Below are 27,014 nucleotides of genomic sequence, written 5' to 3' on the forward strand. Positions count from 1 at the left end.
CTGTAGCCTCAGCATTCCTCTGGCTCAACCTTTTTTAATACAAAACTAACAGCTCCTGCAAATGATCCATCCATCCTTGCTTCCATGTCTCTGGTCTCTCACTCTGGGTCAGCAAGGCAGGTGGCTTCCTTATTCCTGTTTCCCTGCACTGCTTCACCCTCAATGCCCTACATCAAGCCCTCTGCAAGTTCAGGCCCCTCTCTCTCTGCAACCCCCTCCTCTCTCTCTCACACCCCCTCTTTCTCTCCCTCTCTCTATCTCTCAACCCTCTCTTTCTTTTTCACACCTGAGACAATGATTGCCCACTAGAGAGCTCTACACTGGGCAAACAAGGGGCAAATTAGAAACTTTTAATGCCCTTTAATTTTTTTTTGGGGGGGTGGGTTACAGTTTTACATTGATCTTGGGGGGGGGGGGGGGGGGTTGTTGCCAAATACAGCTCCTCAACAAGGGCACTGGAGACCCTAGATACGCCACTGTATGTAAAGTCTGCTATTTGTTCACAATAATATAACAAACATGCATTTTTATATACACTATAACATTCTAATCAATTGTTCATTTCATCAACAGGGAAGTGTCACTGAGGAGGAGCCAGGTTGCAGCCAGGAGCCTGCGGAGCCTGCGGAGCCTGAGGAGCCTGTGGAACTATTTCCACCACCACCTCCTCCTGCCAAACGGAGGCAAAAGAGGAAGCACGTGGATGACATAACCGATGAATTTATCCAGGAGGCCACCATAGCCCTACGTCGGAAACCGGAGGCCAATGAGTCCTTCGGCAACATGACGGCAAAAATTTTGGATAAGGTGGACCTCAGGCAGTGTCAGTATGCCAGAAAAATTATTCTTGATGTGCTGCAAAAGGCTGAAAACGGCATACTTACTGAGCACAGCCATGCATGCCAGGAGCACCCGTGCCCTCCACCTCCACCTCCACCTCCACAACACCCACCACCTCGCCAAATGCCACATGGCCAGTGGCAATATGGCCAGCAGGATCCAAACCTGCCCTCATGGCAACCTGATTACAGTTACCAGCAACTTTAATTTTTGTAACCCCCTATTATTTATTTTACCCCTGTTTGCCAGTTTCTAGTTTAATTTTGTCCAAATGGAACTTTTTTATGTTTAGTTTATTATACGGAAAGTATTGATGTTTGCTTTGTTTTTTTTTGCTGAGATCCAAAAAATAAAGAAAATGAAAATAAAAAATGGCCTATCTGAATTTGTTAACATGTTTAATATTGTGCATAACCTGAAAAATATGTTTTAGACATTAATTCATACAAGAATAAAGGGTCATATCAATAGTTAGATCTTTGGTGTGAAAATACAAAAATAATGGTGAAGAGTTCAAATTATTTAATTATAAAATTTGATAGAACAGATAGAATAGACAAACATTATCTTCATCATAACAGAACACATGCCTTTTTATTAGAAAAGTATGGTATTATGAGCAGCATCTTCCTTCTTCTCACATTTATCAAGATGAGCATGTGCTCCGCATTTCACCTATTTCTTGGACTTCCGCGAGCCGAAAGTTCTTTCTGAATAAAATGTTGAGTTTACTAGAGAAAATTCTTCCGGGAACTCATTTGGTTTGATCATGCGTGTTGGGATTTGTAGCTGTGTGTCGGCCGAATTGTGTACTGACAGGCGAACAATCGTCCGTTCTGGTGTCGGCATACAAAAATTTTCATGTTTGCAAGAAAGACTTTTGTCCGCGGATTGTGCGCAGACATCTGTCGGAGGCACCATACTAACACGCGTACAATCGGCAGATCTTTCGTCCGCCGACGTTTGTATGCCGACGATCGGTACGTGTGTACGGGCCTTAAGAGTCTAGAGAGCACGAGTGTGTCAGAGTGCCTTCTGTATTTCTGGGAACTTTTCTACCTGGCTGCATGACCTTTGGAGCGGTCATATTCATATATGCCCTTAACGTTTAACTTCTGGTAAGAGGCCAAGCTGGTGGTGGGACTTTGCACCTTCCAATCACAGTTCACCTTTCCCCAAGCTGGAAGTTTATGTCACCATTTTTTGCACTTCATTTATGGACTTATAACATGGACGTTTATTGCACATTGGTGTATCACTAGTCACCTTCTGGACATTTTTTGTTTTACACGAATTGCATACGTTTTCATTTTTTTTGCATTATTATTGCATTTTTGGTTTATTTGTTTGCATCATTTTTGTATGTTGCACATATGCACTAGGGCAGCGCACCTGATTTCTTTACATATTCTACAACATACACTCTAAGGTAGCAGCACACCCTATATTGAATCAGCGCAATTTCCTACCCACCATAAGGTGAAATTAGAAATTAGCAGCCTGGCTGCATCTTCAGATAGAAGTTCTCAGAATTGTGAATAGTCCAAGTTCTGGAGTATCCTATTCTTCCCTTCTCCCATCTCTATTGATAATAAAACAGCAAAAACAACCAAAACCCCTAGACTGTTTATTGACCGAGCCGGAAAGTAAAGTATCAAGTTTCTGCATGCAGTTGCTAGCAGTAACTCAGAGGGACCCGAAAAGGTGAACAATCCAGCAGTCCTCTAGGGGGAGCAGTGCTACACATACCAAGACATTTTCGACAATTTTATGCTCCCAACTTTGTGGGAACAGTTTGGGGATAGCCCCTTTCTGTTCCAACATGCTGTTCCCGTTCACAAAACATAGACATGGATGAGCGAGTTTGGGGTGGAGGAACTTGACTGGCCTGCACAGAGTCCTGACCTCAACCTGATAGGACTCCTCTGGGATAATTTAGAGCGGGGACTGCGAGCCACGCCTTTTCTCCAACACCAGTGCCTGACCTTACAAATGTGTTCCTGGAAAAATGATCAAGCATTCCCATAGACACACTCCTAAACCTTGTGGACAGCCTTCCCAGAAGAGTTGAAGCTGTTATAGCTGTAAAGGGTGGAGCCAACTCAATATTGAACCCTACGGACTAAGACTGGGATGTCAATAAAGTTTACGTGTGTGAAAAGGCAGGCGTCCCAATACTTTTGACAATATAGTGTAGTTTTCTACCTACACTGGGATCACCATTGAAATATTTGCATATTGTTATCATATCTCCTCTCAAGCATCATGGGAGAATAAATTTAGAACTTGTAGCCGTTCCTTGTAATTGAGGTATATTGCAGTCCTGCTATAAGTTGCTGATCGACGCCATTACTAGTAAAAAACAAATAAATAAAGACAAATTCTATTAATTAATCCCATAGTTTGTAGACGATATAACTTTTGCGCAAACAAATCAATATATGCTTACTGGGATTTTTTTTTATCAAAAATATGTAGCAGAATACATACTGTTCTGAACTGATGAAAAAAATTTGATTTTTTTTTACATTTTTTATTGGATATGTTTTATTGCAGAAAGTAAAAAATATAGTTTTTTTTTTTTTTTTGTTTTCGAAATTGTCAGTCTTTTTTTGTTAACAGCACAAAAAATAAAAAACACAGAGGTGATCAAATATAGTATCTCACAAAATTGAGTACACCCCTCACATTTATGTAAATATTTTATTATATCTTTTCATGAAGAAATGACACTTTGCTACAATGTAAAGTAGTGAGTGTACAGCTTGTATAACAGTGTAAATTTGCTGTCCCCTCAAAATTACTCAACACACAGCCATTAATGTCTAAAAAGTTTGCAACAAAAGTTAGTACATCCCAAAGTAAAATGCCAAAATTAGGCCCACAGTGTCAATATTTTGTGTGGCCAACATTATTTTCCAGTACTGCCTTAACCCTCTTGGGCATGGAGTTCACCAGAGCTTCACAGGTGGCCACTGGAGTCCTTTTCCACTCCACCATGATGACATCACGGAGCTGGTGGATGTTAGAGACCTTACGCTCCTCCACCTTCTATTTGAGGATGCCCCACAGATGCTCAATAGAGTTTAGGTCTGGAGACATGCTTGACCAGTCCATCACCTTTACCCTCAGCTTCTTTAGCAAGGCAGTGGTTGTCTTGGGGGTGTGTTTGGGGTTGTAATCATCTTGGAATACTGCCCTGCGGCCCAGTCCCCGAAGGGAGGGGATCATGCTCTGCTTTAGTATGTCACAGTACATGTTGGCATTCATGGTCCCTTCAATGAACTGTAGCTCCCCAGTGCTGGCAGCACTCATGCAGCCCCAGACCATGACACTACCACCACCATGCTTGACTGTAGGCAAGACACACTTGTCCTTGTACTCCTCACCTGGTTGCCCCAACACACGCTTGACTTGGCAATGCTCCCAAACCATAAGTGACAGGGACACAAAACTTAGAGAGCACCGAGGGGGGACCCCGGACAACAACAAATCCTATTTTGTGGCCAGCCAGCTTGCCTAGGTAATTTCCCATGTCATAGTCCTAGGTCCCCTTAACGTGCTTCCCAAGTTTGGTGTCCTTGTCATTTATGGTTTGGGAGCAGAGCCATGTCAAGCTGACCAATATTTCCCATAGAGTTAGTGAATTTACATACATTGAGAAGTGAAAAAAGGTAATGCTTCACTTTAAGTACATTTTTGTTTTACATACATGCTCTGGTCCCATTGTGTACTTAAAAGTGGGGTGTGACTGTATTGGTGTTAGACGCTCGTTAGCCCCTTTAATTTGTTTTCATATTTTTTATATTTGTTTACATAGTGATAGCGCGAGAGCCTTTACCACTTTTCTTAAATGTTTGTGATACCCTCTGATGAAGATTGTGACGGTCAATTGAAACGCGTTGGAATTCCTTGGAAGTATCAAGTCTACAAAAAACTATTTCCTACCTAATTTGACAATTTCTTTTTTTTTTGGGGGTTATATTTTGATATGTGGTACCATAGTATTGATGTATACAGTCATCTTTTAATACATTGCACAATAAAGAATGTTGTTTTTATGAAAAACATTGTATGTTGCTGCAGTAAAGTCCCAAGGAAGAAAATGTCTTTTTTATATAGACAAATAGGGATATAACACCCCCATTTGCTCCAGAGAGGCTCACCTATTCCTTTTTTTAACGTTAGATGGTGCTCCTCCACTTTGGTCCAACACCAACATGCTGAGCATCAAGCTTTTGTTTGTCACATGTGGAACAGCAGTGACCTTTCAGAAATGCTAAAGGTTTCCTTTACCCCCATTGTCTAATAAAAAAGTCCTTTGGAGTTTCTGAAGTGTTTCTGCTGATCACCAATTGCAGTGAGGACGTACTTCCCATTGGAAGTTTTCTACTTCCACTTAAATAACCCTACAGAGATCCAAACGTTACTCCAACCTATCCAAAACAGCAAAAGGAAAGGTCAATGTTCATTTAACCAGAGGTCTCCAAAAAATTCTTAACAAAGGACCAGATTACTGTTCTTTAGACTTAAGGGGGGCCAGACTGTAGCCAGTGGGAACAGAAATTGTTCCAGTATCATTGGAATTAAATAAGGCCAAAGGCGAGTAAGAAAATGAAGTAGTGCCTGTGGTCAGTAGGAGGAAGAATAGTGTCCCATCTTTTGTGTTAGTATCAGTGGGAGGAATAGTGCCTCATCATTGATGTCAGTGGGAGGAATAGTACCCCATCATTGCTGTCAGTGGAAGGAATAGTGCCCCATCATTGCTGTCAGTGGAAGGAATAGTGCCCCATCATTGGTGTTAGTGGGAGGAATAGTGCCCCATCATTGGTGTTAGTGGGAGGAATGGTGCCTCATCATTGCTGTCAGTGGAAGGAATAGTGCCCCATCATTGCTGTCAGTGGGAGGAATAGTGCCCCATCATTGATGTCAGTGGGAGGAATAGTGCCCCATCATTGCTGTCAGTGGAAGGAATAGTGCCCCATCATTGCTGTCAGTGGAAGGAATAGTGCCCCATCATTGGTGTTAGTGGGAAGAAATAGTACCCCATCATTGGTGTCAGTGGAAGGAATAGTGCCCCATCATTGGTGTTAGTGGGAAGAAATAGTACCCCATCATTGCTGTCAGTGGAAGGAATATTGCCCCATCATTGGCGTCAGTGGGGAAAATAGTGCTCCATCATTGGTATACTGGCGCGAATAGTGCCCCATCATTGGTGTCAGTGGGAGGAATAGTGCCCCATCATTGATGTCAGTGGGAGGAATAGTACCCCATCATTGCTGTCAGTGGAAGGAATAGTGCCCCATCATTGCTGTCAGTGGAAGGAATAGTGCCCCATCATTGGTGTTAGTGGGAGGAATAGTGCCCCATCATTGGTGTCAGTGGGAGGAATAGTGCCCCAACATTGGTGTTAGTGGGAGGAATAGTGCCCCATCATTGGTGTCAGTGGGAGGAATAGTGCCCCAACATTCAGCTTCGGGTGTGGCTGCAGGAAGGTTCTCTTGCTGAGTGTCTGGAGTTGCTCCAGGTGATCTGTTTGAGAGGGGAGTCTGGTAAAATCTCTCCCAGCCCTGCTGGCCCCTATCTGGGGAGGCCATGCAGGCCAGCAGGGCCTCTCCTGCTGGAGGCTCTCAGCCATCCCCTGGGCTGATGAATGACATACCTGCTCCTGGACAAGCCATGGCTGGGGATCTCTCTGCCCCTGGTGAGGATGAGGATACCGAGTCCATTCGGGAGCGAGTGGTGGCTGGGATCAAGGTCCTAAATAGGGAGAGAGACCAGCTCTACAAATTGAGAGCAGAGTTGAAGCGTCTGCGAAAGCAGCGTGAAGGTTTGCACAGCCGCAGCCGTGGATCTATGGATTCGGAAATCCAGTTGGCAAAGGTCCGGGTTCAACACCAGGGAACCATTGTGGCCATGATGGAAAGCAGAGAGGGGCCCTTTAAGGAAAAGTTCTGCAAAGACCGCAGATTTGCAAGGATGGCAAAGATGGAGGAGACCCCCAGTTCTGACCCCCTGCCCCCCCAGGGTGAGGTAAGCAGCCCATTGTCTTCTCAGGGCTCAGGAGGCATGCTGACAGTGATCCAGGCAGTGGAGTCTCCATTACAGGCGGATCAGCTGGTGTTTGGTGAGGAGAACTTTCCTGATAATGTGCCTGATAAGGTAAAGCCTAGCAAGTCACAAGTGGCTGATAAAACTATTTTTGTGCCATTTAACACCTTGGCTAATGCTGATGTTTTGCCCAATGACACCCAGGCTGGTAATTCCATATCCAGCAATATTTCAGCTGCTGATGTTTCCTTGCAGGAAAAACTGCGTTTAAAAAATGACATTGCAGCAAAGGAACTACAAGAGCCAGAGCAACCCATTAACCCCCCTTTTGCTGAGCCCAAGGCTGTTTGTCCAGTCACAGCTATTGTTCAGGACTCTATACTGCAGCATCAGGCCACTTGTGGTACTACAACAGACACTGTGATAATGAATGGTGATTTTAACGATTCTTCTATTTCAGGTGTTATGGATAATGCTGCCAAAATGTGTGCAATAGACAATCATGCTGGCTCAGTACAAGCAATTAATAATAAGGATAGTAATGTACCGGCTAAAGTTACATCAGTGTGGGGTCTTGGCCCTGATAAGCCCTCTTTTGCTCAGGTGGTACGCTCTGCACCTGGTAATGTTATTAAGCCAGGGCTGCAGCCAATGAGGAACCCTGCTTCCAGGCAGAGATTTACACCACAAACTGCCACTTTGAGCGCCCCTGGTTCAGGTCTTGGGTCTCTGGCTTCTGCTGGGGGTCCAAGACGTAATGTCGTTATACTTAAATGGGAAGGTGGTGCAGTCTCTCCAGCACGGCGTGTGGTGGTGGATATGATTTTGGAGATGGGCTTTGGGGCGAATGACCTTTATGCCCTAATACACGTAGCTGGGAGCCGGGAGTACACAATCAGCTTCACCAGGCCGGAGGGTCTTGACCTGTTCTGGGAACGATATGAGGCTCGGTGCAGGTCAAGACCCGAATGGGAAGATCTGGCACCAGTTGCTGTTTCGCAGAGATCGACGGTTAAAAAAATAACCATCATTCTCACTAACGAGAGTGTTCTTTCTCGGGACTTAGAGGTCTGGTTAAGGAACTATGGTGAGGTTTTGACAACGCCAAATAAAATCCTTGATGAACGTGGCATCTGGACTGGGGGTTGGTCAGTAACGGTCAGGTTGGCCAGGGATGGGAATGTTGTCTGTCACCTGCCCTCCTCGGCTTTCATAGGGAGGGATAGGATGACTATTTTTTATCCTGGTCAGCCAAAGCTGTGTCACCGCTGTGGAGAAAAGGGGCATTTTAGCTCCTCCTGTTCAGCCTTAATATGTTCAGTATGTCGGGGACAGGGTCACGTGGCCAGGGACTGTACCCAGGCGATAAGGTGCAACCTGTGCCTGCGCCTTGGCCACCCCTACAGCCGATGTCCGGAAGCCTGGCACAATATGGAGAAGGAGGTAGTAGATGAACTGTTGAGGCTGGACGGGATGGAGGATGAGGCCCCTGGTGTACCATCCTCCTCTGCGGTGACTGACCCCCCAGGTCCTGTTCAGGATCCCTCCCCAGTTTCTGTGGCCAACCCTCCTGTGTCTGTAGGTATTCCTTCTGTGGCTGTCTCTGTGTACCCCCAGCCTACTGTACCCGCTCCTCTTGTGTCAGAACCTTCTAAGTTTGTGCCCCCTGAGTCAGTTATGCCCCATGAGTCTTCCCCTCTTAGGTCTGACTTAAGGGAAGGTCCCCCCCACCAGGAGTGGTAGAGGGTACCAAAAAGGGTGCTGCGGCTTCCTCTGTAAAGAAGTCTTCTGTGAAGACTTCAAAGAAGAAGAAAACAAGAGATAACATCTCTGAATCTGACCTGCAGTACCTGGAGGAGAGAAGGAGGGTTGTGAGGCGGAAGAGACAGGCGGTGAGGACGGAACAGGGACAGGATGCCCCAGTGTCTGTCCCCAACCGTTCTAGGGCTTCTGCATGGGATATCTCTTCATCTGGAGCTTCTTCTGAGCAAAATTCTGATTCAGAAATGGAATTGGAGGAGGCCTCAAGAAAGAGAGAGGCTTCTGGTGATGAGCAGCAGAGGGGAGCTAAGAAGCAATCCACCCAATAACCCAAATGGCGGTTCCCCCTCCGTTAAAAGTGGTGACAATAAATGTCGCCAGTATTAAGTCGGTAAGAGATCGTTCTATGGCCTTCTTTTTGTTCAGCCAATTAGATGCTGAAATTTTATTTTTGCAGGAGACTAGGCTCACCTCCTTGGCAGATATTCATATGGCCAAGAGAGAGTGGAGGTATGGTCCATCTTACTGGTCTCTTGCGGCCGAGCCTTACGGCGGGGTGGCGGTGTTGTTTAAAACCGGCATGGTAACTGCCCGGCGGGTTATTGAGGTGGAGATTGGGAGATGTATGGTCTTAGACGTCCTTGTGGGAGGGCAGGACCTGCGCCTAATTAATATTTATGGGCCGCACACAAAGTGGGACAGGAAATGCCTTTTTACAAGGATCAAGCCATTTCTTTTTACATCCTGGCAAGTGGTTTTTGGAGGTGACTTTAATACTGTGACTAGGCCCAAGGACAGGAAGGACTTCAATGACAGGCTGGGATATGATAGCGTTTTTTTAAATAGTATGGTTAGGGATGCTGGTCTTGTGGATGTGCACATTAAGCACCTTCCGGATGACACAGGGTTCACCTTTCATCGAGGTAATAGTCAGAGTAGGATAGATAGGTTTTTTTTGAAGGAGGCCTCTGCTTTCTCACCCCCAGTGGTGCAGGCAGTGGAGTTCTCTGATCACTGTATGCTATCTGTGGTCTTGAATGCTTCAGACTTCCCTCAGAGGGGAAAAGGCATCCGGAGATTAAATTCGACTCTCCTTGAGGAAGAACATGTTAGACAATCCTTTGAGGAATTCTTTCAGGCACAAGTGACCATCCTGGACTTTTGTAGAAGCAAGGCTGAGTGGTGGGAGCTGACCAAAAAGAGGATTTCTGGATTCTTCAGGGGCCTAGCCAATAAAAAACAGTTTAATAGATACATGACCTACCAACGTTTGCGGAGGAAGCTGGATATTCTTGTCTCGAGAGGAGGAGATCCTGGGGCAATCTCTGAAGCGAAAATCCTCCTCAGGAAGTGTCAATATGACCGGCATACCTCTTTGGTTCTGGAGCGGGACTATGGGAAATACCACTCGCCTGACCCTTACCAGAACTGCAAACAGGGTGTAGCTGTTAAGATGGTCGTTGGCCTTAAGGATAGTACAGGTTCCTTGACAAAGTCCAGGTCAGGGATCCTGGAGGTCGTGAGGTCTTTTTATGCTGAACTTTTTGGGAGGAAAGAGCTTGACCGAGACAAGATGGAAAGCTTTTTGGACTCTACTCCAGATCTAAATGGTGGAGATGTCCCTTTGATGAATTTGACAGAAGAGATCACAGTTGAAGAGGTGACGAGGGCAATTGAACAGCTTGCCATCAAAAAGTCACCTGGACCAGATGGTCTGACGGCTGAGTTTTACAAAGCCTTTAAGTCTATTCTGGCCCCACATTTGGTAGAGGTTTTTAACAGTTGTCTTGCTGAGGGGATGCTTCCCCCTTCCATGAGACTCTCAGCTGTGATTCTTCTTTCAAAAGGTAAAGATCCTTCGATGATTGAGAATTGGCGCCCCATCAGCCTTCTCAATGTCGATAGAAAGGTGCTGGCGAAGATACTTTTCTGGCACCTATCGGCAGTAGCAGAGTCTTTGCTTTCTCGCCATCAGCACTGTTCGATCCAGGGTAGGAGCACCTTCACAGAGGTTTTAGCTGTCCGGGAGGCCTTGGAGCAGTGCAGGGCTGCAGGCTGGGGAAAGTATTTACTGGCATTGGATCAGGCAAAGGCTTTCGATCGTGTCAACCATGAGTACCTGTGGTTGCTCTTTAGTAAGTACGGTCTGCCGGGTGGTTTTGTCGATTGGTTAAAAGTCTTGTATAAGGGGGCAGAAAGCTTCCCTCTTGTTAATGGTTGGGTTGGACAGTCCTTTGAGGTTGGCTCTGGGGTGCGCCAGGGTTGTCCCCTGAGTCCCCTGCTCTATGTGTTTGCAATCGACCCCTTCATCAGGAGGCTAGAGAGCAGCATGTTGTGTGGGGTACCAGTGGGAATCCCGGGTGAGCCACCTTTGAGGGTTGTTGCCTATGCGGATGATGTGTCAGTGATTGTCACTGGGACAGATGAAGCGGAGGAAGTGGTCTCTCTGACATCACGGTACTCTGAAGCATCAGGCTCCAAGATCAATCAGGAAAAGAGTGAAGTTTTTTGGATGGGAAAGGAAGGTGAGGGGTTTGATCTCCCGGACACCTTTCCAGTGCCCCAGGAAAACATTAAGATATTAGGCATTGAATTTGGACCTGGCGATTATGGCCTCAAAAACTGGGAAGGCAGGCTGGAAGTTGCCAATACTAAGGTGGTCAGCTGGAAGAGATGGAAGTTATCTCTGAGGGAAAGGGTTGATCTGATTAAGACTTACCTGATACCGATCTTCTTGTATGTCAGCCCTGTCTGCATCTTGCCAGTGTCTCTCTATGCTAGGATCTATAGTGTGTTCTTCCAGATGCTGTGGGGGAACAGACTGAACCCCATCAAGAGGAATGTCACCTATCTATCCAGGAGGGAGGGTGGCTTAGGTATGGTCAACCCCATTCTTTTCTTTTCACTGCTATTTCTCAAGTTTAACATTGGTAGTATGCTTGCAGTGGAACCTCCTGGATGGGCAGGCATGTTTAGATCTTGGTTTAGGCCTTTTCTGCGACTTTGGGAAGAAGGTGGTCAAGTGAAGAAACTCAGGGGTCATTGTGGTCAGCTCCCAGCCTATGTCGCTCCGTGTCTGAAGTTGCTGCGGCAGTGGCGACTGTCGGCTGAAGATCTCAGATCAGCTCCGAGGAAGGTCCTTATGAGCCGAGTCTTGAGCCGAGTCTTGAGCGAAGTCTTTCATGACCCACTGGCCTTAAGGGATTGCTCAGGCCCAATTTTGAGGGAAGGGTTAAGACTGATTAATTTGTCTAGAGTCCCCCTTAAATTGAGGGATCTGGCCTGGTTGTGCTTCCACGGGAGGCTCTATGTTCGGGGCAATTTGAAATTCCGCAGTGGAATGGATCGTGGTTGTCCTCGGGAGGAATGTACAGGTGAGGAGGAGACTATGGACCATTTTCTGCTTCGTTGCCCTTTTAACATAGAGGTATACAAACAGGTGGGGCGGGCCCTCGGTGTTCCTTTCCTCTCCAGGCTGGGTTATGCTGAGTGGGTGTACGGAGCATTCAATACTGGTGGGGGCTTTTGTTTGGATACACTTTTTTTAGTGAGCTTAGTAGTCCGTTATTACACATGGAATGCACGGTGTCAAGTCACCCTTCCTGTTCAGGTGGTGGTGTGTGACATTCTGCATGAGGTGGGGAAGATTCGGGCGCTTGAGAGAGACAAGTGGAGTCAGAGGGCTTGGCTGAAGGCGTGGAGGGGTTTCAAGCCTCCCTGACTGCCAGGAGTCTCTTTCCCGGGTGTGGCTTTCTGTCTCTTATCACCCTAGATTTTTTCTTAATGCTCAGTTTTTGATAAATGGCTGCATACATAGGTGATGGGTTGTGCCTCTTAGGCCCTCTCTGCTGCTTTACGTAAATAGTTCTCTAAGAATGTTGGAAGTGGATTATGTATATATTGTATATATTCTGCACATGGATGTGTATTCCTTTGTTTTCTGTTGGAATATTGTACTATAGTTCTGTTTTTTACTTTTGTATAAAATATGTTGCTTGATTCTTTTCAATAAAAGATCAATAGTACCCCATCATTGCTGTCAGTGGAAGGAATAGTGCCCCATCATTGCTGTCAGTGGAAGGAATAGTGCCCCATCATTGCTGTCAGTGGAAGGAATAGTGCCCCATCATTGGTGTTAGTGGGAGGAATAGTGCCCCATCATTGGTGTTAGTGGGAGGAATGGTGCCTCATCATTGCTGTCAGTGGAAGGAATAGTGCCTCATCATTGGTGTCAGTGGAAGGAATAGTGCCCCCATCATTGGTGTTAGTGGGAAGAAATAGTACCCCATCATTGCTGTCAGTTGAAGGAATAGTGCCCCATCATTGGTGTCAGTGGAAGGAATAGTGCCCCATCATTGGTGTTAGTGGGAAGAAATAGTACCCCATCATTGCTGTCAGTGGAAGGAATAGTGCCCCATCATTGGTGTTAGTGGGAAAGAAATAGTGCCTAATTGTTGGTGTCAATGGAAGGAATAGTGACCCAACATTAGAATTAGTGTAAATAATATTGCCCCATCATTGGCGTCAGTGGGGAAAATAGTGCTCCATCATTGGTATACTGGCGCGAATAGTGCCCCATCATTGGTGTCAGTGGGAGGAATAGTGCCCCATCATTGGTGTCAGTGGGAAGGAATGGTGCCTCATCATTGGTGTCAATAGGAGGAATAGTGCCCCAACATTATTATTAGTGTAAGGAATAGTGCCCCATCATTGGTATCAGTGGGAGAAATAGTGCCCCATCATTGGCATTCGTGGGAGGAATAGTGCTCTATTATTGGTGTCAGTGGGAGAAATAGTGCCCCATCATTGGTATCTGGGAAGGAAAAATGCCCTATCATTAGTGACTGTGGGAGGGAATGGTGCCTCATCGTTGGTGTCAATGGGAAGGAATAGTGCTTTGTATCATTAGGAGTAATAGTGTAGCAAGGGCAAGATAAAGGCAAGCAAAGTGTCGAATTTTGGAGACCACTGATTTAAAACAAATCGATAGCTCTGTCAATTTTTTTAAAATATACAGGTAATATTATAGTACATTCAAATTTCTGATAACCTATCTTTGATAGATTGTCCATCACAGAATCCATGGAAATGTCCCTGAACCACACTCCTCCAACCACCTTCTATCTCATCGGTTTCTCCAATCTACACTATGGCAGAATTCCACTCTTTCTATGTTTCCTGATCATCTACTTGTTGACACTGGTAGGCAATCTCTTGATCATCCTTGTCTCCTGGTTGGATGTCCATCTTCATAAGCCCATGTATTATTTCCTCACGAACCTCTCCATTCTCGAGGTCCTCTACACCACAACGGTAACCCCCAAGCTGTTGCAAATCCTCCTGGGTAACTCTCACAATATTTCTCTGGTTGCCTGCTTCACACAAATGTATTTCTTTTGTGCTTGTGGTGGAACAGAAGGTGTTCTCCTGGCACTTATGGCATACGATCGATACCTGGCCATTTGTAGACCCCTTAACTACTCAAAGCTGATGCACTCAAGACTATGTCAAAGCTTAGCCATCACCACTTGGTGCATTGGCTTTTCAACGTCTTTATTACCAACAGTTTCCATTTCCAGTCTTCCTTTTTTGTTTTGCTCTAGCCATTGACCACTTTTTTTGTGACCTTTTCCCAGTTTTGAGGCTTTCCTGCATCAACACATGGCTGATTGAAGCCTCCATCTTTGTCTTGACTTGCATAATGGCCTTTGTGCCTTTTTCCTTGACCCTCCTCTCCTACCTGTTTATCATTGTGGCGATAATAAGAATGTCCTCTGCTACTAGTCGTGAGAAGGCCTTCTCTATTTGTGCTTCCCATCTATGCGTTGTGTCCATCTATTACGTCACTGCAATTGTCATGTACATGGGGAACGGCTCACAAAGCCTCAGTAAAGTCCTTAGCAAAATATCCAATAAAAATTACTGTATTGAGAAACACAAGTAATATGTTACATAAACAGAGGAAAAAGAACAATACGTAGCGTATGTAAGCTAATAGAAACGTGCCATACACAGGGGGGTGGTAGAAACCAAAACTCCCAAAACAGACCTAAAAACCAGAGATGGTAAGACTGGTGGGTTTTGTTTGGTGTAGTGGACGTAGATGCCCATATATTAGCCCATCTACGTCCACTACACCAAACAAAACCCACCAGTCTTACCATCTCTGGTGTTTAGGTCTGTTTTGGGGGTTTTGGTTTCTACCACCCCCCTGTGTATCTCACGTTTCTATTAGCTTACATACGCTACGTATTGTTCTTTTTCCTCTGTTTATGTAACATATTACTTGTGTTTCTCAATACAGTAATTTTTATTGGATATTTTGTTTTCTCAATAAAAATAGTTTTTTACATATATTACTTGAATTATTGGTCTGATGACGGTATCCCTTTAAAAGTCCCCCTGCCCCTCCCTTCCTTTTTGTTTTTGCTGGGATAACAACGATTCTCTGACCAATCAGTGGCTAGTAGTGACAAACAGTCAAGGCTGCATGCAAAGGATTGTGGGATATGGTACCGGTACGGCCCTGTTGGAACCACAACTGAGGTGGTACTGTTTAAGCGAGCCGTACCGTTCGGTTCCATGCAGTGGAAAAGCGCAGCTGTACCGTACCGAACCGTTCCTGCACCGTACCATGCGGTACCAGCAGTGGAAAAGCACAAAAGCGAGCCGAACCGTTCGGTTCCATGCAGTGGAAAAGCGCCAATAGATTAACCACTTCAGCTCCGGAAGTTTTTTTCCCCCTTAATGACCAGGCCATTTTTTGTGATACGGCACTGCGTTACTTTACCTAACAATTGTGCGGTCATGCAACGCTGTAACCATATACAATAGATGTCTCTTTTTCCTCCACAAACAGAGCTTTCTTTTTGTGCTATTTGATCACCTGTGCAATGTTTAGATTTTGTGTTATAAACAAAAAAAAGCGACAATTTTGAATATTTTTTACTTTCTGCTATATTCATATATAACATATATATAACAGTAAAGCATGTCTGTTATACTCCTTAGTGTGGATCCCAAGGGGTTAATCCTCTGCATTGTGTAAATAGGCTGTTTGATCCGGTCTTGTCTGATCCTCTCCTCCTTCCACTGACTCCAAAAAATAACCAGATATATACAGAGTCCATGGAGTCAGGCTGCTCAGTTTGGTGTGTATTGCTCGAGAGTTTGTTTTTCTTGGGAGGGTACATGTGATCAGCACAGGGCCAATCAGCACTGTCCAGACATGTTCAGACAGAGGATTAAGGGTCTTGAAGCCTGATGGTACAATCGTGGGAGAAATGAAAACTCCTACAAGCTATCAGCACACACCAATACAAGTCACAAGATTGCTCTAACTGCTATGTACAGCTGATGAAAAAAGGTATTTGTCAGTTTACTAAAATAATAGAATTTCCATGTTCTGTGTACTATGGGAGACACGATATAGTGACCGCAGGATCCTGGGTTTAGTAACACTTTAACTTGTTAGTAGAACATGGCTTTTCCTCACCCAGTTTCATTCCTCCTACACCTAATTCTTCTTAATTTAACCACTTGACGTCTGGAAGGTTTTGCCCCCTTCATGACCAGGCCAATGTTTGCTATTCAACACTGTGGTACTTTAAATAGTAATTGCACGATCATGCAACACTGATAACACCAATTATATCATTTTTTCACACAAACAGAGCTTTCTTTTGGTGGTATTTTATTATTTATTATATAAACGAAAAAAGACCAAACATTTTGAAAAAACAATCACACAATATTTTCTTCTTTTTGTAATAAAACATATCCAATCAAAAAAAAAAAAAAAATCAAATTTCTTCATAAATTTATGCCAAAATGTCTTTAGTAAGAAAAAAAAAAAACCCCAATAAGTGTATATTAATTGGTTTATAGCGTCTACAAACAATGGTATACTGTATATTCCTGGAATTAACGCAGCTATAGAAGTTATACTGTAATAGCGGTGATCAGCGACTCTTAGTGTGATTTTGATAGTTTGGCAAGCAATCTGGCACTAACAGACACTGGCTGGGAGGTACACTAGCTTGCTAACTGACACTGACATCAATAGTGACACTAATACAGTGATCACATATAATACTGTACACTGTATTAACTGGTTTCGGACCGCCCACCACATACAGTATATACTGCGGCAGGCTGGTCCTCCTGCGCAAACTGACGTAGCTCTACGCCGGTTGCGTGCCTGCAGCTAGGGGGCGAGCGTCCACTTGCTCTACTCTAAACAGCAGGAGATCAGCGAACACATCCCCTGCTGATCTAAACATGCAAAAGGGGGCTTACCAGTGGCGAAGGGTCCAAAAGCCGCCCCCCCCCCCCCCAATCTCCATGCGCTGACCTCTAATCTCAGTGCGGGGCGCCGCACTCATAGGTTTCTATGAGTTTACTTTTATTTTGAAGTATATGATTTAAACCTGAAGCTCAAAAAGGTTGGGCTCGGGGCACAGGAACCCACCCACTTGTAACATTAGCAAATTAATATTCGTTATTGTCTTCCGGCTTCTCCTCCCAGTCAATCAGGACAGAAGTCGAATCTTAAGACCAGATTAGCCGGGAGTAGAAGCCGGGGAAGCTGGGACCTGGATGGGGTAAGTGCGGACCTGACGGGGGTTATTAACCTAGCTGAAGCTTGTGCGAATGAGCCTCACCCCAGGGCCAGTAAGGTACAAGGACTGACAGTCTATGGGTGGCAACCAGATCAGGTAGAGCAGGTTGGTGATTGGAACCTAGAGATGCTGTGTACAGAATGGTCTGATCAGCTGCTGGGAGCAATTGTTTATACCCTGAGAGAAAGGGACATAGGCAGCCTGTCTCTGATCCCCTCCTCCAAATCCCTGGAGTAGCAATTAAAGTGCCCTGCTTCAGCATCTCTCAGGCAGAACAGGAATATCCATTGTCTGTAACAGGCTTGGGCTGAGCCTTTCCCCCATCTGCCTCTGCTGTTTGTGCTGTGGTCTGAGCTGTGGATTAAAGTCAGGCTGTGTGTGCCTTGCACTTATTGGGTTAAACGAGCGTTCCTCCTCTCCTATATCTGCCTGCTCAGGAATCATGCTGCGAGCTTTGGGAAGTCCAAGTTGCTGGCTCATCTGCTGGCTGCTCCCTGTGTTGTGTTGGGAAGAAGCCTCTTCATTGAGCTTCATTGTGCCTGGAAATGGAGGGGTTTGCGTCCCCCCCAAAAAATGTATCTCCAGTCATCACTGGGCCTTACTCTGAACAAGAACAATTGAGTACTGTCTGTGATCATGCAAGATCAACTCTATAATTGAGGGAGATGTTGCTTCAAATCTTTAGGCTTCGCCAGGGCTTTTTTTCAGCTGAAACTTGGTGGAACTCAGTTCCGCCACCTCTGGCTCAGGCCCTCGGAAACCTTCTCACCACTATCAATAGTAAAAACAATGTCCGGCTTGTCCCCCAGTGGCTCCCACTGAGTGCAGGAAGGGGGAGATGCAGGTGCCTAGGGTGCATTGCGGATGTTGACACCCCCACTAGATGATCTCCCTGCAAGTGAGAGAGGCAGAGCCACCTACAACGGGGAGGTACTAGAGCCGGTTGGGTGCTTCAGCTTAATACAGCAACAAAAGTAAGACATGTGGAAGATGGTGGAGCTTTTAGCGGGGAGGGGGGGTTTGTATGCAGAGGTCAGAGCTGAAGAGGGGTGAAAGTGAGATGTGCATGGGGGATGCAGCGGTAAGCAGCTGTGGCTGAAGGCTGAACTTTGCACTCTGTGTGTAGCGCACTTCCAAACTCTACACTCTATACATAATGCACCCCTGGTATCTAATGCCCCTTTAACCGGTTGCCAACCGCCGCAAATACATATACTGCGGCGGTCAGCCCCGGCCAGGCAAAGTGACGTACCGGTACGTCACTAGCCTGGGAGCCAATAGCAGGCATGCGCCCACCGCCGGAGGCGCGCTCCCGCCTCAGCTCGTTTACGGCCACCTCCGTGCGTGTGACCGGCGGACCCGCTGTCCGTCGGTCACTCGCGATCATCCGCTGTGAAGGGAGAAAGGCAGGCGGCTAGTGTAAACAAAGCCGCCTGTCATTCTTCCCTGTGTAAAAGCACTGATCTAACGGTCCTGCTATGTAGGACTGTTGATCTGTGCTGTTACACACACAGCCACATCCAATCACAGTAAGAATCACGCCCCTAGGGACACACATAGTCACTGCATCTCTAAAAAAGTTAACCCCTTCCCTGCCAGTGTCATTTTTACAGTAACAGTGCATATGTATAGCACTGATTACTGTAGTATTGTCACTGGTGCCCCCAAAAGTGTCAAAAATGTCATTCAAGGGTCCGATATGTCCGCCGCAATGTCGCAGTCCCGCAAAAAAAATCGCAGATCGCCGCCATTACTCGTTAAAAAAAAAAAACAACAAAAATGACAAAGATCTTTCCCTTAGTTAGTAAACGCAATAACTTTTGTCCAAACCAATCAAAATACACTTATTGTGATTTTTTTTTTTTACCAAACATAGGTAGCAGAAAACAAATTGGCCAAAAATTTTAAAAAATTTTGATTTTTACATTTTTTTGGGGGGGAATTTCATATAAAAAAATGTGAAAAATATTGTTATTTTTGCAAAATTGTCGCTCTTTTTTTGATTATAGCGCATGATCAAAAAATTGCACAGGTGATCAAATACCACCAAAAGAAAGCTCTGTTTGTGGGAAAAAAAGGACGTCAAATTTGTTTAGGTACAGCGTCGCACGACCGCGCAATTGTCCGTTAAAGTCACGCAGTGCCGAATCGCAAAATACCCCTTGGTCATAAAGGGGGTAAAATCTTCCGGGGCTTAAGTGGTTAAGACCCTCACACTGTTTGTGAAATTTGAAAACACCCACTATTTGATTTGTTTGGAGGGTGTGTGTGTGTGGGGGGGGGGGAGATGAGTTTTGGGGGGGGGGTCGTGGTTGAGTTTCTGCACCTATTTTCTGAGAAAAAAAGTCCTGGGCTTCACAGTTGGTTGGTTACAGTTGGTTAAGTTATTTTTTATTTTATTTCCGAATAAATGGCCCCCAAAATGTAATCCATTCTTCTACATGACAATATTGAAGTTAACAAGCAATACTTACAGCCTATCAATGATTTATAACCCTATTAACTGAATGGTTTACATAAAGTCATTGGTAAAGAAATAGTATTGACCACTTTTTTTTCCTATTTTTGACCACTCGAGCCACATTGATTATTATGAGTGAAACAATGACCAATGCGATTGATTTTTTGAAAATCTTTGATAGAAAAAACAATTGAATTCATTGAATTGGGTAGCCACAGCTTCAACATTTGCTAGTGTAAAGCGACCGTGAAATAAAAACTGTATTTGAAAGCAAATGTAAAGCGACCATTTCCCACCACTGTGGTAGTTTCCATTGAGCTGTGTCTTCTTTTTGGTGATTTGGTAGCGAAAATCCAGATAACAAGTTTTAATATTGGGTGACAAATTCTTATGGTTGATTTTTTTTATTATTTTATAGTAGATGGAAAGTTTCCAAGTGCCAACAATTTATGTAGCACATATTGTACATTCACATCACTCCATGACCTCAAGGAGCTTACAATCTAAGGTCCCTAACTCACATTCATACATACTGTACACATACTAGAGGCAATTTAGACAGGAGCCAATTACCATATCAGCATGTCCTTGAAGTGAGGGAGGAAACCCACTAAGGGACAGGGAGAACATGCAAACTCCAGGCAGGTAGTGTCTTGGTTGAAATTTGGACCAACGGTCCTACTATTGCTAGGCGGAGCTACTTGTAGGCAGGTGCAGTCAGTACTCCCCACTGTAAGTGGTGCGCGACCAAAGCAGCAATACAGAAGGGGGAGGAAGTCATGAGGAACTTGTTTCCTCTAAGATTTCCTGCGGTCACCAGGAGAATAACTGATTGGACACCGGTGCCCCTTGTGATCTCGTTGGCCATCTTGGGTTAGGGCAGTGTCTATATAAAACACTGGCTCCTGGGTTTGGCACACAGTTTGCGAGTGGTTAATGTAGGGACAGGTTCCCCGTCTGGCAGGGAGAGAGTTCAGAGGTAGGGAAAGGTTCTGATGGAGTAAGGACAGCGCAAGGACTACATCTTTCTTCGGTTCAGGAAGCTTTGGGAGTGGACCGGCTGGACTGCATTCCCGCTCCTTATTGCAGACGCTATGGCCATCATTTTGAGCTGACACTCCACTACTACAGATTTGTAAGTGGTTCTGGACGGCTGTGTCCTGCCGGGCCTATGCAAAAATGAAAGGTTTCACTGAAGGCTCCAGCAGGTCCTCATCTACTGTAAGCTGCTAAGAATGAAGGTAGGGAAGGAGCTTGTCACAGCTCCATGGATATCGATGAAAATAAAAGTCCAAAAGGCTACACATCAAAAGCAAACAAAACACGTGTGTAAAAAGTGAAAGCAGCCTCAGCCCAGGCTCCTTCCAGGACACCCGCAATGCATTTCGCCCCACCCGCCGGGCCTGATTGTGCATTGTTGGGACTTTCCTATTATACTTGTAGCACTACCCCCATAGGATTTACAATTATCAGTGTTCCCCGCTGCACAGCCAGTCACACAGCATTTCCGTCTGGCATCTGGACACAAAAAAACAGTCTTTTCTGCTTGTTTTTGTTGTTTTATTAGGGAATAATAACTTGGATGGGGTAGGGATTATGGGATGCCCAACTTGACAAACAACAATAGATCCGGGGACAACTTCCTCCCTATTTACAGTGTCCACTTCTTCCTTTTGTACAAATCTTGCTCGTTTGCACAGCTCTGCTGGGTTCACTCCTTTAGGAGCTAACGGTCTCTTATCAGCTCAGCAACAGCCAATTACAGGCTAGGAACTCGCAGACCCTTGGTAAAGTAGCACACTTGGAGTGAACTGCATGCTGCTTCCCAGTAGATACTGATCCCAATTCCACATCTGCAGAAATGCTAGCTCACCTGGCTGTCACTTCACTAGCCCACCTGGCTGCTTCTTTTTCCCAGTCTACCAGACTGACACACACTAGAGACAAGGGCAAGGTTTGATTAAGACATAAGCATGCTGCTGTCTTCAAGAGAGACCTGTTACAGTTGGCAGTCTCTCTTCTTGTCTGTCCCTGCATGGTGCTGATCTACTCGCTTTGTCTCTCTTTGCCCCTGCTGCCTCTCCGGAAAGCTTTCCTTCAACTGCCTCCTATGGTGGGATCCTTCCAGGCCAACCATCCGAGCTCCAGCTCAAGGTAAAACCGCTCCTCTGCAGGGGTCCCTCAAGGGCCACCGACAGACTCCCTCAGCACTGCTTCTCCATCTTCCACCAGACCCCCTTGCTGGCATGGCACATGTCTATTTAAGGGCTCCTTAGTTCCCTGCCAGGCCAAATTCCTGGAAATTGGCTGAGGGCCCCTAAATATGCAAGACAACCCTCCTAGCCTCCACCCACTAATTTCTAGAATATTCTTCAACATTCTAGAACCAGGGGGGGGGGCACCAGAGAGCTGCCAGGATGAGTCATCCAGCCCTGAACTCTAGTAACCCTGACCCAGATTCCATGGCTCAGGCTTAGCCCGTGGGCCAGACTAGAATTTTTCATACTAGAATGTGACATACTAGTGGGTGCTATACACTGTTCTCATTTACCTTGGGCTCTGTGTGTGTTCACTGCTCATCGACGCACCATGCTGCACTATGCTAACTACTTAGCAATCTTCTATAAAGTAGTATTTTACCCATATTAATGTTTATGTTTTCGCAGTAATTGCAATATAACCTTCTTCACCTCCTGGTTCCTCAGACTATAGATAAGAGGATTCAGCATTGGAGTCACCATTGCATAGAAAACAGAAGCCACCTTATTTTGTTTCCCAAGGTGGCTAGAAGAGGGGTGTAAGTAAGTGATGAAAACAGTCACATAAAATATGGTAGCACACATTAGATGGGATGAACATGTACTAAATGCTTTCTGTCGGCCCTTGGTGGATTTCATCTGTAGAATGGCCGATATAATAAGAGTATAGGAGACCAAGATGATTGTCAATGAGCTTACTGTGCAAAAACATACAAAAAACACAGTTAAAATGTCACAAAAACGAGTATCTGAACAGGACAGTTTGAGTATTGGTGGGATGTCACAATAAAAATGGTCTAAAAGGTTTGGACCACAATACTGCAGAGTGAACATACAACTGGTTGATGATGTTGACTGCACAATGCTAATAAGGAAAGCAGTGAGAATCATCCCTTGACATTTCTTCTTGGTCATTATTGTGACATAGTGGAGCGGAAAACAGACAGCCACATATCGGTCATATGCCATGCTCGACAGGACAAAGACCTCTGTACTTGCCAAACCAGCAAAGAAGCAGAACTGAAGGGCACAACCAACGAGGGAGATCTGCTTCCTCTTAGAAAGGAGGTCGGACAACATTTTGGGAGTAACTGTTGAAGAGTAGAAGAGGTCCACCATAGACAAATAGTTCAAGAAGTAGTACATCGGAGTATAAAGACTGGGAAAGATATGAATAATTAGCATCATCCCAACATTTCCAAGGATGGTCACTATGTAGACAAGCAAAAAGAACCCAAAGAGGAATGGAACAAGTTCTTCATCATCAGTTAAACCAGAAAACTCAAACATGGTTACATGGGTCTTGTTTTTTACCATATCCATAGAGCTTTTTCCCTGTAATGGTTGAAATAAGTATCTAATTTTTCAATGCAACACAAGCTCCAGAATTACACAAACTACTTATCTTTATTCTGGAATAAAAGCTAACTTACAGAAAAGTGTTTCATATTTCATAACTTTATTATAAAGGCCAATAAGTAAAATAACAACATTAACATGTAATAATATTGCTACACACAGAACCTGCTAACTGAATGTGACATTTTTAATTGCTTTGTGACCTTTTCTTTTCCAATAATTGTTATTGGGTTTTGTATAAAACAAATTAATACAGGAGAACAAAATATAACATAATTCCTTGTATAAATTGTGGGAGGATTTCAATGTTGTAGATAATGCTTTGTTCCACTCTGCTAGAGAGTATTCTGTCTGTAGTACCTTTTCCCATTTATTGATTTGAGGTGATTTATTTTCCAACCGTTGGTAGTTCAAGCATTTATAGAACCAGGTTATACCTTTTCTAGTGGTTGCCGTATTGTTGTAGAAAGACCATATGTCATTATCGACGATTACAAATTGGGGGGGTTGGTTCTGTGGAAGTGTTTTATTTGAGCCCAGTGGCGTCAGACAGAACCGCAGCAGGCTGCACACTATACCCCCACCCTCCCAGGGCCACAGCAGGGTGTAGGACCCTGGCGCCCCCCCCCCGGCTCACTCACGCGGCAGCAGCGGCTTCAGCTTTGGCTTCTTCCCCCTCTTCTGCATCTCCTCCCTCCTCCTCCATGCCCAATGGCATGGCTTCTCCTTTCGGCCAATCAGGAAACTGGTCTCAGGACCTGCTTTCTGACTGGCCAGGAGGAGGATCCATGTGACAATAGCGAATATTCATTCGCTATTGTTAAACAACTGGGTGGTCTCGGGGAGCAGAGCTCTGCGCCCCAACCCAAGCCCACCCTTTTTTTTAGCCTCTGGCTCTAATCGCATGGTTAAAAAAAAAAAGCCCCATTTAACTCCATGTGTCCGGCGCCCCGCATGTAGATTAGGGGGCCGGTCGCATGCATAGGGGGGTGGCGCCCCTGTGCCCCCAATGCACCAGCCGCCACAGTTTGAACCACTTTATACAGGCTATCTGTGTCCTGTGTGTTTTTTATGTCTTGTACAGTTTGTTGTCTTTTCTGGGATCTGTGACTTACTGTAAATAATGGAATTAAATATTCATATGCTGTTTATAGTATGGTTATTGCTTTGGAGGAGTAGTTATGAGGTGTATTGAGAAGAGGGGAAGACCAGGCCTCTACATAGGCTTGAATAGTGATGATATTAGGTAAATGTGTTTTCAGGTGGGTGGCTTTGACGAGTAACAGAGATAGGAGGTCCTTGTTATTTAGAAAAGCTTTCTCAATGCTGACCCATCTTTTAGAGGGTTTGGGAACCAACCAGGCTTTAGGTTGAGCTAATATAGTTGCTTTGTGGTATGCTAAAATATTAGGTAAGTTCACCCCACCTTGGTGGTTGTGCTTGTAAAGGACGTTGCAAGCTATTAGTTTACCTGGTTTCCATATACAGTATCTCACAAAAGTGAGTACACCCCTCACATTTTTGTAAATATTTTATTATATCTTTTCATGTGACAACACTGAAGAAATGACACTTTGCTACAATGTAAAATAGAGTACAGCTTGTATAACAGTGTAAATTTGCTGCCCCCTCAAAATAACTCAACACACAGCCATTAATGTCTAAACCGCTGGCAACAAAAGTGAGTACACCCCTAAGTGAAAATGTCTAAATTGGACCAAAGTGTCAATATTTTGTGTGGACACCATTATTTTCCAGCACAGCCTTAACCCTCTTGGACATGGAGTTCACCAGAGCTTCACAGGTTGCCACTGGAGTCTTCTTCTACTCCTCCATGACGACATCATGGAGCTGGTGGAAATTGTGGCGAATGGGGGCGCACTCCCGTGAACCGCCGTACAGGTACGGCGATTCACGGGAGCCTGCCGCTGTATATAAAGGGCGGCTGGTCGACAGGTGGTTAAGGTACACATTATATTACAAAGTTTTCAATTTCATACACAAGCGTGTTTTCTTAATATTTTTGTATAAAAAATTAAAAACCCAAAGGTGATCAAATACCACCAAAAGAAAGCTCCGTTCATGTGAGAAAAAAAAAATTATAAACATTTAATTTGGATACAGTGTTGCATGACCGAGCAATTGCCAGTTAAAATAGCGCAGTGCTTAATAGCAAAAAAGTGGTCAGGTCCATGAAGGTGAGGGAGAAACCTTCCAGAAGTGGTCAGGCAGTTGCATTTTTTTAAAAAGCACTCCCAGCAGTGTTACGTGTCCCTGTGTCACTTTTAATGGACAGCTTGGTCTGTTCTGGCAGGAACAACAGATAATAAATCTATGTTACCAGGGGGACTCAGAAGAACAAAAACTGCTGTGCCAGACTCCATCAAATGTCATTTTTGATTTTTCTGGACTTTTGCATTAAATTTTATTAAAATAATTTCATTGTTATCTCAAATGATTTGCTCTATTCTTTAATTTCAGAGTACACTTACACATTCAGCTGCTTCCATTTTTAATAAAAACTGGGAAAGGAGATTTTTCTAAAATTGTTATCTGGATGTGTATATTTATTTCTGCTTTGTATGTAGCTGCTTATATGTAAATGATACAGGTGAAGATGAGCTTGTGTCGGACTCCGGACACCCCGACTGGGTATCTCCACCAAGAAGCTGCTTCCTAAGCTCTGGAACGCGAGGTCCGTGAATCTGACTATAGTTACCCCAAGAACTAAGCAGTACTAGCTTCGGAGTGAACCAGAATATAAACAGTTTATTCAAACACAGGCACAAAGAGATATACACTGTGGGACAACCCCCCTCCCCCTTAGCAGCCAATCCACATACACATCCCATAATAGGTTGATCTCAAGGCAGACAGAAACAATAGAACAATGGAATACAGGTACTTAAAAATAACAAATCCCACCCCACCTCACTATCTAGTAAGGGTCTATGAGACACTCCTGCAATATTCTAGCAATCTGAAAAAAACAAACTGTTCATCTTCATATATTTCCTGAGGGACAGGTTCAGAAAGAGCCCCTTCACTCTTTCAACACAAACCACACATATAGAACCCAAGATAACCAGGGTAACATGAAAAGCTGAGTCTGGTGTGGTTGTACAGCAAGTCTGACTAGTGCAGACCCAACTGGGGTTCTCGGCCACCCTGTGCCCCTAATAGACACAGGGTGACTTACACATAAGAGGGGAAGCTGGACAAGGAGTCTCCCAACCTCCCTTAAGCAATCTGGGTTCCACAAGCCCCCCCCAACCAAAGTGACAAGGCACTGATCAAATGTGGGGATTGCTGCACTTATAATTCCTGAATATTGGAATAATAAATAATGAAAAAATAAAGATAAAGTGCGCTATCCTATACATACATAGATATGATCCCAAAGAATCAATAAATGTGTGAGTGAACAACAATAACCCAATGATATTGTGCATGTAAACCAACATACAAAATTTGCCAAGTGCATAAAAGTAATAGTTCCATGAAGAAAAATGAAAAGAAAAAAAATCAAATCTAATGTGATATAATTGCTGTGACACAAACAAGAAATATAGGTCATACATAGTTACATAGTAGTTGAGGTTGCATAAAGACAAAAGTCCATCCAGTTCAACCTGTGTAGGTGCGTGTGGCTGTAATCATTTC

General features: G+C 44.6%; 1 protein-coding gene across 1 annotated transcript; it reads right to left on the reverse strand.

Annotated features, from left to right (window-relative positions):
- Window positions 1-22,379: 22,379 nt before the first annotated feature.
- On the reverse strand, window positions 22,380-23,315 carry LOC309552386 (olfactory receptor 5AR1-like; the record flags this gene model as incomplete). The annotated part of the gene is made up of 1 exon (XM_082253329.1): window positions 22,380-23,315. One exon carries the CDS (start codon window positions 23,313-23,315, stop codon window positions 22,380-22,382), a length of 936 nt encoding a protein of 311 aa, XP_082109455.1.
- Between the last annotated feature and the right edge of the window lie 3,699 nt (window positions 23,316-27,014).

This window comes from Pelophylax lessonae (genome assembly GCF_965119305.1).
Source record: "Pelophylax lessonae genome assembly, chromosome: 4".
NCBI lineage: Eukaryota > Metazoa > Chordata > Amphibia > Anura > Ranidae > Pelophylax > Pelophylax lessonae.